Source organism: Thermobia domestica, chromosome 6 (assembly GCF_964235325.1).
Source record: "Thermobia domestica chromosome 6, izTheDome1.hap1.1, whole genome shotgun sequence".
Lineage (NCBI taxonomy): Eukaryota > Metazoa > Arthropoda > Insecta > Zygentoma > Lepismatidae > Thermobia > Thermobia domestica.
In genome coordinates, this window is record NC_137459.1 from 242,185,994 (window position 1) to 242,199,219 (window position 13,226).

The 13,226-nt window shown below is 36.1% G+C and overlaps 1 protein-coding gene across 1 annotated transcript in view; it reads left to right on the top strand.

Annotated features, from left to right (window-relative positions):
- LOC145688445 (von Willebrand factor D and EGF domain-containing protein-like) overlaps window positions 1–13,226 on the top strand; it is a 613,451-nt gene that overhangs the window by 434,408 nt on the left and 165,817 nt on the right. The window contains exon 12 of the mRNA XM_081762680.1: window positions 2,847–3,004. Within this exon, the coding sequence (XP_081618806.1) occupies window positions 2,847–3,004 (158 nt within the window). The remainder of the gene's footprint in view (window positions 1–2,846; window positions 3,005–13,226) is intronic.

Sequence of the window (13,226 nt, forward strand, 5' to 3'; positions counted from 1 at the left end):
AGTAAATGAACATGCCATATGCAAATTAACGTGCTCCAAGATCCGAATAAATTATGTTTTGTGTAATCTGAAGCTCTTAAATATTCACTAACATAGTATTTTTAACGTCAGAATTCCAAGAGAAATGGAAAGTTGCTAATATAGTCAAAGTTCGAAATGATACAGAAAACACAATGGTTAGGATTAGGAGTTTTTGGTGAAAAAGGTACCGAAATTGTTGGGTGGAAAGGTGGGGAAAAACACAGTTTTTGGTGGAAAACTAGAGCAATGAAAACTATCTTAATTGATAACTATACCACATCGCAAAAACAATTTTAAGAGTTTTGTACCAACTTCTATACATCCAGATATTTGGTCACTTGGAAACTATCTCTTTAATTGAAAATCAAAAAATATAATTAAATTTCGCAATTTGATCTTTTATTTGTTGATATTTCAAGGCGTGAAAGAGTGAAATAGAAATGAATTGAATTGGGCTACCTTCATCTTATGTTGGAAAATATCAGACAGTCTTGGTTTGCTAGGAGCACTTTATACTGCGATAGCAACTATCAATATCTACAGGCACCAAAGGTGTATACTACGTTTTCACGGCAAAGTCCAGGTCCGTCGCATTAGTTGGATCTCCTACTTCTAAGGAGTCAGTTTCTTTGCCAAACTACCATAAGCGTGAGTTTTGCTGATTCCTGCAGACTATCCGTTACAGCTAGAAGTATGTTCCCTCGTGGCTTTACTCGCTTTAGTCGAGAGTAGCAAAATTTCATAGTTTCATTAAATTTTTATATTGTCCCATTAGTATTTTTCATTCTCCGGACTAACCACGAAAAAAATTCAATCTTGCACTGTCACACAAATAATACCTTAATTACATTATAAGATACCTAACAACACACAAAATCACTTATTAATGATATCACATCAAAATATTTCGCCACTATTACTAACGGCCCGTACGTAACACTGATCTGCACCGACAGTAGCGCGTAGTTTTGCAAGATCACCGCTCCCAATGGTAAAGGAATAGCACTAACACTTTATTTTTTTTTAATCTCCATTGTCTATATGTTTCGCTAAAATTTTAAAAGATAGAGGTAAGCGTAGGGAAGACTCTTAAAGTTAAAATACATAAGATTATAACATTGACTAGGGAAATAGAAAAAAAATATCTAATTGAGGACTCATAGATATTATATCATGACTCATTATTGATAACCCATATACATTCAGTAAATGATTTTGGTTTATTTGTAAATTTTTCCTTCAATACCCACATCGTCAATGAAGTATACAAAATCCTAGGATTTATCATTACGGTAGGGAATGAATTTACAAGTGCCAGTGTATAAAATTCTTTAAATAGTATGTATATACACTTCAAATTAGAAAGCGCCACCTTTATGACAATCGTCGGAAAAGAAAAAGGCATTATAGAAATAATATAAATAAAATCAAAATGTCTTAGATACCTGGTGTGTAAGCAAGCAAAACATTGTCCGAAGTTTGACAATTATAAGAATCTAGTCCAAAATTATTCTATGAAGTGCTCGATAAAACAAGGAAGTGGTATAGTCAAATTCTTCTTCACAACACGTTATGTCGTTTGCTCAGAAAGAGAACAGATGCTACCTGCATGTTACTTATTAAAAGAATATGTTCGCTACTTACTCATTACTGGAAACGGATGCAACTGGGACATATTTTCTATGAATGACCAATGATGTTATAGCATTGTAACTATAGTAGTTACAGATTAATCTAGTATATTTTATTATATGGACGTTATGTTTACTATGAGGAACACTGTAAATGGTTGCAATACCTTTTGCGTTAGAAAAGAATAAGTAAATGTTTCTTTGAGAAAAAAAGCAGTTTGCTATCCACTGGTCTAATCAATAACCTTATATTGGATATAAAACTTGTGTAGCAGCACATTATCGTTAATGAACGAATGAATTATTATAACTTAGTGGGGACGTCAGGAGTGGGGCTATTTTTCTCTGTCTTGATAAGGTCAATGGTCGAACTTCGTTGTTAAGTCGACATTAATGGTCATAGTACTAACTCACGTTTTGTGATAAAGATGCGCCTTTTCCTATGGGTCGCTGTTTTGCTTATATCTTTTACTGCTGCTGCCAACAAGTTTCATTCGTTTGTACTATTTGGCGTGCGGCCCATACTGTATTTGCAACGAAATACTATTGCTTTGTTTAATTTTGTACACCAGTGCATATTTTGTATAAGTTTTGTACCCAATAGTCACTAATTTACGACTTTCTAGCACATAAAGCATCGATTAGTTTGAGTTGGTCCTAGAGCCTTTCTATTTCAAGTGTGCCCTCGGAAAATATGTGAAATATACTTTGGCCCCACCCATACTGCTCTCTTACGGAGGAAACTTTCCCTTTGCTTTGGAGAAAGAAGTGAATGACCTCGGCTGTGTTGCCTATTTGTCATTCAGTCATTTGGTCTTGGCGAGTGAAGATCTTAGGCTACTTAGAATGACTAACAAGGCGGTGCACAGCAAAGCCCGTGAAATAATTCAATGCGGCAACCTTGTCCGCATCAAGATATTGAAGAATCTCGGCCAAAGCAACTTGTGCCTCCTGTTTTGAGGGAGGTACAGGAAAACACACATCGACAGCAGCACAAGCGGGGGCACACTTGAAATAGAAAGGCCCTAACTATAGTGTGAGGGAGTGAATCACATAATTTAAATTATGCAGTGTGCCTATATATTTCATTTGCCTCATATTTTTTACCTTGAAGATATAAAGAAATAAGTACTATAGTATCCTTAATAAGATCGTTATTTACATTTTAGCTAAAAGTTTTGGTCTATTTTGCAGAGTTACGGAAAACCCTAAAACAGGAAACACAACAGAAGTTGAAACATTACCTGCTGAGGTGAAAGAATCTACTTCGTACTGTGCGTGCCGTAAACCAAAAGTTTCATCACGTGCTTCTTATAAACCAACTGAATATGAGAATGAAGATCATGTATCTGGTAAGTTCATTTTGTTTTGATGAGTGTGGTGTGGCAGCTCATTTTATTACACTCTCACGTCTTTTCAGCTATTGATTTAACATATGAAAATGATGGAAATTCGTAGACAGCAAATCGTGTGTACCATCTGTAACCGATCTTACTTCCTGGAGAAAAGCAAAATTCATGACTCAATCCGTAGCTACAACTCTAATTGTTGTATTATGAAATCAAAGATTGTAGGATATGATTGCAATGGTGTGACATAATTTTCAACCTTTGTTTAAGACGAAGCTGTTCGGCATATTTGGGAGTTTCCCTCTATGAGATGAGGCATAAGGAATCAGCTTCCTTTCGTGAATCAAGAGTAAGAAAATATTATTCATATAGTACTAAAATCTATAATATGAATGAAAACTAATTTAATCAATGTATTCAATTTTTTCTTTCTTTTTTATTATTATTATTTAATTTTATATCTTTACGAACATTTAAATCTAGATTATACGTGATCACAGCTTCAAAGCCTGTTAAGAGAATAATGCTTTGAATGTTCGGATGCTACTGTAAAAATAAGTTCGATTAATGGAAAATATTTGAATCCCCTTCTCGCATAGGACACTTATTTTACTGTGAATGTAATGATAAAAACACAAAAAATACTATGCTTTTGGTATAAAGTTTGAAACTCCCTATCCCACAGAATAAATTCTTTAATCAAATTGATATATTGGGCCACGAAGAAAAGATAGCAAGTAAAAATGGATCCCCAAGGAAATTCTGGAATGGATGAGAGAAGGAAATTAAAGAATATCAACAACAATGAGACTAAGACGTAGTATAAAAGAATAAGAATTAGATTATTCGTAAATGCAGACTTGACAGGGAAGAGTGGATAAAACAACAACGTGAAGAAATAGAAAAGGATATGAACACAGGAAGAGTAGATGTGGCTTATATGAAGGTTAAGATGAAGTTCAAACCACGGGGACAGAGACCGATGCACTAAAAGATAAAGAAGGAAAATCAATAACTGCAGCTGGAGATAAAGTGAAAATATAGAAGAAATATTTAGAAAGGCTCTATGGAAGTGACAAGCAATTAGAAGAATGGGCGAACACGGAGAAAATAGAATGAGACGCAAGAGGAAACTTCATAAATGCAATGGTGTGACATAAATAGATCCAAGTACGACAAAGCATTACAAGACCTAAAGCATGAAAAAGGTCTTGGTGTAAACGAGTTACCAGCAAAAATCTTAAAAAGTGCGGGACAAGAAGTTCAGAACAGATTGTAAATATTAACAACATTTATGAAGAAGGAGAAGTGCCTACAAACTTCCAGACCAGCAAGATAGTGGCAATATCAAAAACAGTAGGTGCCGACAAATGCGAGAGTCACAGAACGATTAGCTTGCTTACGCATACTTCAAAAGTCTTGACAAAGACACTCTATACAAGATTTGATTTCAGTTTAGCGTCCCTTTCAGCAGCGAGGCTATATGAGACGTGGACTTACTGATTAACGTGGAATCCCAACCACATGAGCTCCCGCCGGGAATCGAACCTGGAACTCCCACGCCAAAGGCGCGTAAGCTAACCACTTAGCCACGAGGGAGCTCTATACAAGATTGGAATCCAAGATAGGAGAAGTACTAACAGATTATAAGTTTGGATTGAGAAAGAAAATAGAAATGAAGGAAGCAACACTTACATTAAGATGATTGCTAGAGGAAGGAATTCGAGTAGGAAGAGCAACTTACGTAGCATTTGTGGAGCTGGGAAAGGCGTTTGCTAATGTAGAATGGAACAAAATGCCCAAAATGCTAAATAATGAAGCAGGAATAAACTATAAGGAGCTAAGAGTAACACATAGCCTGTTCAAAAAACAGAAGGCAAAAATGAGATGGAAGGAGAAAAGAGAACTAGCTATTCAGAAAAGGATTTGATCAGGATGCTCATTATCGTCAATTTCATTTAATCTCTATACTAAGAAACAATAAAAGAAATCAAAGACATTCACAGCATACGAATAACTGTTCATGGGCAGAAAATACACACGCTTAGGTTTGCGGACGATATCGTGATGTTGACAGACAGTGAGAAAGGATTACAAACGGTATACAACAGCCAATTAGCAGCAAATTCAACATGAAGATTAACAGGAGCAAAACAAAAGCTATGAGATACGCTAGAAAACAAATTACAAGAAAAATGAAGATCAAAATAGATCATGTGATGGAAAAAGTAAAGGAATTCTGTTACTTAGGAAATAAACTAACGAGCGATAACAACTGCAAGCAAAATGTAAGATCCAGAATAGCTCAGACGAAGAAGGCATTTGACAAAAATTGAAGTTTCTAACCAGAAGTGTCAGCATAGAACTGAAGAAAAGGCTGATGAAAGCATATGTGTGGAGTGTAGAATTATATAGATGTGAGACACGGACATTAGGAGAAGGGGGAAAACGGAGAATGAACGCCTTTCAAATGTAGTGCTATAGAAGAATGACAAAAATTAGATGGACGAATAGCGTATCAAATGTGAAAGTATTGGAAATGGTAGGAGAAAAAATAAGTATATTGTACAATATTTCAAAAAGACTAGACAGGATGATTGGACACATTACAAAACATGGAGGAACCACGTTAGTAGCTATGGGGGAAATTGCTATGGGGGGAAATGCCTAGAGGAAAGCCGCGATTGAAATATACAGGCCAAATAATACAAGATATAGGGAAGAAAAACTACAAAGAAATGAAAAGTTTTGCCCAGGATAGGAAAGGGTGGCAAGCTGCGTCAAAACAATCGAGAAATTGCTGACCTGAAATGATGATGAACACTACGAACCTCCTATCAAGGATATAACGGAGGGTATACAAAAATATGCAGCGTATACCCACTTAATATTTTTATAGTTTAGCATACATTTACTTTAATTTAGGAATATCATTGAGGTATAAGAGCGGGTAAAAATATATCATTGAAAACAGTCGAGCGTGTAACTACCAAAAATTCTAGCAACACATAACTAGAACTTATGGAAAAGAAATAATATATACTAGCAAACACATTTATAAATCAACCCGTATACCACCACACAACACGTTTCCACGTTTACCAGTTTGAAATACATTGAGAGAATGATGTCTCAGTGCATCAAGTATGATTTCCAAACTAAAGTAAGTTACGCTAGAAACAAAAGCAAACAAAAAGAAAAAAAGCACTGTTGCTGTTTTTCAGAAGTATTACAGCAGAACGTTCGTTACTACAAATAACAAATACTCGTTTCTTTCTTTCCTTTTCTTTTTTCTTTTCTTTTTTTATATCGCATGTGATAAGAGAGAATGTTGAAATAGGAAAATCAGTTCCAAAATTTACTTCAGATTCTTACAATAAAGAAGATAAGATTTACCATTGTAGCAGTGTTATAAATACACTATATTTTCATAAGCTATTCCCTTTTCTTACAAATATTCAGTTTATTTAGGTAGAAAAATCGTACCCAACGAAAGAATGAAAAAACTGAAAATAAGTTGAAGTGCAATTTTATTCCGTGTTAACTGAAGATTCTCTGGGAAAGAGCTCTGAACTTCCCATTCCCTAAGCAAGATATAATTTTGTTTGATGCTGTAATTTATTTTTATTATAAGAAACTGAGATTGAAAGAAATGAAGATAACTGATTGAAGAATGAGTTATATATTACTATTATATTCTTCTATTTTCAATTGCAAAAGTTTATTCTTGGTTGTGTTTAAAGCGTCCCATTATTGGAAATTAGTCAACAACAGCTGTCAACAGAGCACTTTAAATCTTCTCTTAAACGTCGAGAGACCACAGTTCTTCCGCTGGCCCGCTGCCCTTCTGTACTGCACACTGAGTAGCTCATCACGTACCCTGCCCTGTTGTGAACGTGGTGTGATGCAGGAATGCATATAAGCAAGGAGGAAACAAGCACAGAGTCTATTTAAAATTTAAAGAAAACTTCTGGTAACTGTAACGTTACAGGAAAGAAAAGAAAAGAAAAATGAAATCTTTCAGTTTAACGTCCCAGGAAGACGGACCATTAAGGCAAGTGAATGATGATGGAAAAATTGGTCGATTGAAAATGTGAGAGGAGACGGGAATACCCCGGGAAAACTCACAGACACAATGTTGTCCACCACAAACTTACTTAGTCGGAGATCGAACCAGAAACCTCACACAGCAGAGGTAAGCGTTCTACCACTAAGTCACCGTGCACCAAGAAAAGAAAAGAAATCAACGACGTGATCACATAATACTCTACGTATTATCAATATATTAAGGAACAACAAACAACACACAATTTGGTGATTCACGTGTTCTAGCGAATTGGACAAGACGACGCCACTGATATCCGTGTCGTAGTTCACCAACGGCGGGTGTCGATTTTTGGCGCTTTTATTTTTTAACACTCTATTACTAAGTACAAATGGCCTATCAGTATATCGAACTCTCGCGACTCTAAGGCTGCTAGTTTCAGAGGTGTTGGAATTGTAAAGAGACAAATGTCCACTAACAAGTTCAGATCTTGCTCTCGTTCTTTGCTCTAAAAAACTAAATTTTATGAGAACCACCCATAGTGAACTAGGTACGGATATATAAATTGAAAGTCAATGAATCTTATTCTTCAAGCACGATATATCAACAAAGTAGTAGAAAAATATTGTAAAACTCTGTCCCATATAGGTTGTAGGTAGAGCGTTAATAAAAGGAGCGTCCGGCATCGGCTCCCACTACCGGCTTTTATTATAAAATTCCACTATAAACAGTATTTACAAAAATACTACAAAGATGATTTCTCTAAGTTTGCAAGGTTAGATATAGGTAGTTTTTGACCGAAAGGTTCGCAGACAGGGTTTCCACAGAGCCCCGTAGCAGGCTAAGCAGAATGGTGTCAGGGATCCTAATGCTTCGTGGCAAGCAGGGGGTTGGTTAGGTGACCACAGAGCCCCGTAGCAGACCAAGCGGCTGAGGTTAGGATTCCCGACAGAGCCCCGTAGCAGACTAAGCCAGGAGAGAAGATAAACCAAGAGTCCCGTTGCAGACTAGAGGCCTGGGGTTAGATTAGTCCTAATGTTCCGTTGCAAACAGAAGGAGGGGCACCAGAGAACTGGTATAGGTCCGCTGTCGGCCATCAAATTTATAGAGGTCCTCGGACGGCGGTTGCGCTGCTGCTCCGTTGTCGTCGTCCGCTTCTTTGGAGGAGCCAGACGTTCGTCGTCTCCAGGTGATAGTGGATCCATCTGGTGTGTAGAATCCTCTTGAAAAAGCATGTGGTGGTGTTTGTAAACATAAGCGTGAAGTTGTTTGTATACAACACCACGTGGGACATTACACCCCCTGGCTTGTTTAAAAAATAAGCCGAAGGGTTATTTTTCTTTTGGTAGGGGTGGCAACAGTAAGGGATTACACACAAAAAATCACTAAAATCTCTTATAACACTGAAAAAAGTCACTTTTCGAAGCAATATTAAGGCAGTGGAAGAAAGCACTAAACAGTTATTCCCTAAACACAGGCAGGATCGGTGCATATTACATGTCACTTCATTTCCCTCGAGGAGGGCTGTTTTAAGCTTTGGCATTAATTGTTAATATACGTATATTAGCTCAGTAATGGTGAGGGGTGTTGAAATCTATGAAATCGTTTGTTCGTTATGTGTATGAATGCTATTAAATGTGTCCATTGGAATTGGTGGAAATACATCTAGAGGAGGTCTTTTGGATGTTTTTGGTACCCAGCGAAGACGGCGGTATAGTAGTTATAAGATAATAAGAGTTGCGAATACAAAAAAAGTTGAGATTATCACAGGAATATAAAGATAATTTATATTGAATAGTTCGTGATGCGAACGGCGTGATTTCTTGGTCACCCTGTATAAGGTGTAAAGTTTCTAAAATATTTGCACTAAATATATGTATTAAATAAAAGAGTCCATTTTTTAAATGTCAGTGATGATGATAATGATGAATTTGAATTCCTGGACATCCTGTATAAAGTATTAGCGATCATGATTTTTGGAGCATCCTGTATAATATTCATGTTGCATAATGTCGGCGACAATGTGTAGTTCATAGTGAAAAAAGAAAAAATATTGAGGAAATGAAGAACTATAGGTTACCTGTCCTTGTATAGATCATTTGCCTTTTAAATGCGGAAATGCAATCTCAGCATTCTTTCATTCAGTTAAGAATAATGAATCAGCTTTTTATAAAAGCAGAGAATAGGAAGTGTTTGTATAGCCATGAAAAGTGTTTTTATATGTCTGAGTGCTTGTCTTCGTGTTTCTTCTTCCCAGTGGTGAATACTGTCTTTTTTAAAGTAAAAAGCGAGGCTGATTAAAATGTTTTATGCTATACAATGTTACTAGCCAATTGAGTTAAATAATTTAGATGAGTTTATTTTCTATCCTGTTCTTTTCTATTCGTGCTGCAAATTGAAAGAAGAGAAATATTTAAAGGATGAGCTGTAAATGTCAGATCCTATCGTGTATCTTGCGTTTTGCCATCCTTAATTTTTTCCCGTTTAAATGTCTTCCTCGTGTAGAAAAAAGTAGCTAATTACTCTCTTGCTGATTATCGTCTCACTCTTCATAATACGGCTTCATTCTGTCTACAGAAATTTCCTGTATGGGTTGACGATATGAATCAGGAAACTCGATCCTATAAAGGTTAGGGTTGATTCTTTCGAGTATCGTAACTGGACATACAAATTTAAAGGAGAAAATTTCTGGTACTCCAATCTGACAGTTCTGATAGAATACAAGTACTTTCTGACCCTTGTCAAAGCTAATTTTTTTATGCTTTGCGTCCTAACATGTCTTCTGCTTCTTATAGCTTGCAGCTAAATTGTCCTTCACAATTCTCCGTATTCTATTCAAGTGTTCTCTGTCGAAACATAATGTTGGATTTGATGCAAGTGCTATATCGGAAACGGTCTTAGGTTCGTACCCGTGCATTAAGAAAAAACTTGAATACTTGGTTTCATCTTGGATGAATGTGTTAATCGCAAAGGTTATATATGGAATAAGCTTCGGCCATTGGTTTTGATTTTCCTGCACAACAAAATTTAAGAACATTTTCTATAATTCTGTGGAATGTTTCCACTACACCTAAAGTTTTATGATTGTATGCTGGACAAAATTTAAATTCAAAGTTGTATAACTTTGCTAGGTTCTGTAGTCTCTTTGTGTTATGTACAGGGTGTCTATCTAAATACAGGTACGAAAAACCTCCATATTTAAGAATGATTTCAAATATAAGAAATTGTTCAATTTCTTCAGCTGTAATGTTTTCTACGACCTTTGCCACTCAAAAACGGGTGGACATCTCAATTCCTACCAGCATGTGTTTAAAATTTCCTTGTCCAACCGGCACCTTCCCAATTGAATCATATTGCCACGCAGTAGCAATAGGTGAAGGAGAATGATGGAGTAATTGGCCAGAGCTTAGTTGGTAGCTTCTTGAGTTTTTGACAGAGAGTGCATGCTCTTATCTTGTTCGCTATATAAGCTTTCATATTAAGAAAATAATACTTTCTCAGTGCCGATTGGTACGTCTTAGTATATCCGAAGTGCGGCGCCAATGGGTTGTGATGAATAGCATCAAACCATTTGTTTAGTAAAGATTTTGGTATACAGAGAAAAAAAATATTAGTCCCAATTGAGGATGTTTGTGCAGTCCATTTTTAAGACAAAAATCTTTCCCGGCACGGAGTGTTGACAATTTATTAGGTTCTTTATTTTCTAAAGCAGTGATGATGTCTGAAAATGAAGAGTCCTTCCTTAGCTCTTCAGCCAAATTGGGTAGTTTTACGGGTTGGTCAATTTGAAAGGTCTGTTCCAATGAGTGAGAAGCAAAAACTTTAGCGTTCTCCGTGTCCGAAGTTATCAGTTTCGTGTTCATCGTCCCGTTGTATATCTTGCTTTTCTTTTAAACGACTAAAGAATATCCGCAGGATGCTGTAGATTTTTAATGTGGATAAAAATATCTTGTACAAGATAAAAATATCTTGTAACGAGTGAATTTTCCTACTTTGTCGGGCTTCGTGTTCAATGAAGCCAAACATTTAGCATCAATATCTTAAATTTTCTATCCAGTAGAAAATATCGAAATTTCCTAAGGACGTATATTAAGGCATATAATTCTTTTTGCCATGTTGAGGCCCTTCTTTCGCTCTTGGCAAAGAGACGACTACAATAGGAAACAAGACGTTTCTGGTTAGTTTTAGTGTTATAACATGCCATTTTTCCTCCTCCCGAGATTGGTGATTCATCAGAGTACACACGAATTTCTAAAGATGGATCTAAATGAAATAAGGAACGGGGCCTGAATAATATCTGTTTTAAGCTTCTCGAATAACTCGTCATGTTGAGTTGTCCATTTAGATTTTGAATTCTTTTCCAAAAGAACTTGAAATGGTTCCACTTTCTCCGTAAAATTTTTGATGTGTGCTCTTAAATAAGAGCAGAGTCCTAGAAAACTCGTTAAGGCCCGCTTAGAAGTTGGCTTCTTAAAGTTCCGTATTTTATTGGAAATTTTGGGAGAAATTTTGATTTCTTTGCCACTGACTGTAAATCCTAATACATCCAATTCTGAATGGCGAATCTTGTTTGGGCTAGCTCTAAAATCGTGTTTTCTTAGTCTCTTGAAGAGTAATTCCAAGTCCGACAATTGCTGTTTCCAATTTTTGCTCCCTATTATGAGGTCATCTGCGAATGCAGTTATACAAGATGGTAAACCCTCTAAAAGCATGCATACTGCTATAGTCAGACCTCCTGCTGAAGTGGAGTGTCCCATAACGCAGCGTTGAAATTGATACGCTTTCTTAGTATGATTAAGTTCAAAAGTTATGTAGTTTTGGCTTTTAGGGTGCAATAATAGCTGGATTTTATGTCGATGGTTGAAATGCAAAATTTGCCCCTAAGTACATGTAAAATGTCTTCTGTGGACTGGAATGGTATGTTAAGATATTTTGTAAATTTATTGCATGCCTGTAGATTCCACACTCAACGAAATTCTGAAGTGTTTTGGTTTGCGCACTAAACGAGCTGTCACTGGTCTTTTTAATGATATTAGCTTCTAAGAGTTGTTTAATTTGCAGATGAATTTGCGGTCTTATCACCAAAGGAATAGGAGGTGACCTCTGATGGAAAGAAGCTCCTTTGTCTATTCTTATTTTATGAACATAGCCACGAAAGTATCCTATGTTCGTTGGTGAATATGAAAAGACATCCCTGTATTTAAAAAGCAAGTTATATACAGCCCTTTTCTGTTCATCTGATACGTCCAGGTTTAAATCAAATAGTCTAATATCAAAAAGTGATTTAGTTTTGTCCAGTCTATCCCGAATTTCCTGTTCAGATCTATAAAAAGTTTTGTCATTTTGTTCGTCTAATGCTGATCTCCCTATATATCGACTTCTTGCAAGTCTTCCTCAACATATGCGACGGGGTATTTTTCGCTAATGTTACTGGCCTGTTAGTTGGATTAGATATTAACAGTGAAATTGTTCCTAGGTACTTTAGTAGGTAAAGTCTGCAATTCGTATTTATCCAGTAAATTTTCTAATGGAGAGACAATGAAATACTCCGTATCCATTTTTCGATTCTTGATATTAATGGGTAGAAAGAAGTGTGTCCTAACTGGTATGGTAACTTTGCGAGTGGTGAATACATCAGCCGATTTATGCTGTATTATTGAATGAATCGCACTTACTGATAATTCTTCCTGAGCATTAACTTCAATTGGATACGGCGGTGGCCGCGGTTTCCTGTATACAGACAATGTATTACTCTGTAAGTCAATTTTGGCTTTCAAACGATTTAGAATATCTTCTCCAAATAAAGACATGAATTCTACGTGTTCTAAAATTCGGAAGTAGTAAGAAAATGTTGCTGAGCCTATTTTGAATTTGATTAAAGCTATGTAATGCAAATTTACGATGGAATTCTCAATTCCTCGAAGGTTGGTATTAAAAGGAATTAATTGTGTGTTTGGAGGAATCATCGATTTCGGCCACAGACCCAACCAGCTCCATGTATCAATTATTACAGGGAATTTTTCTTTGTTAATTATTACATTAGTTAACAGCTTATGCTCCTGATTTAATAATTTAATGTTTTTCTCCTGTCGGTCACTGGAGCCAGTATAAAGTGATGTCAATGTTTGTTTGTTAGAGCTAGTACTTGTCACTACTTGTCGTTCATTTACTTCTTATCTT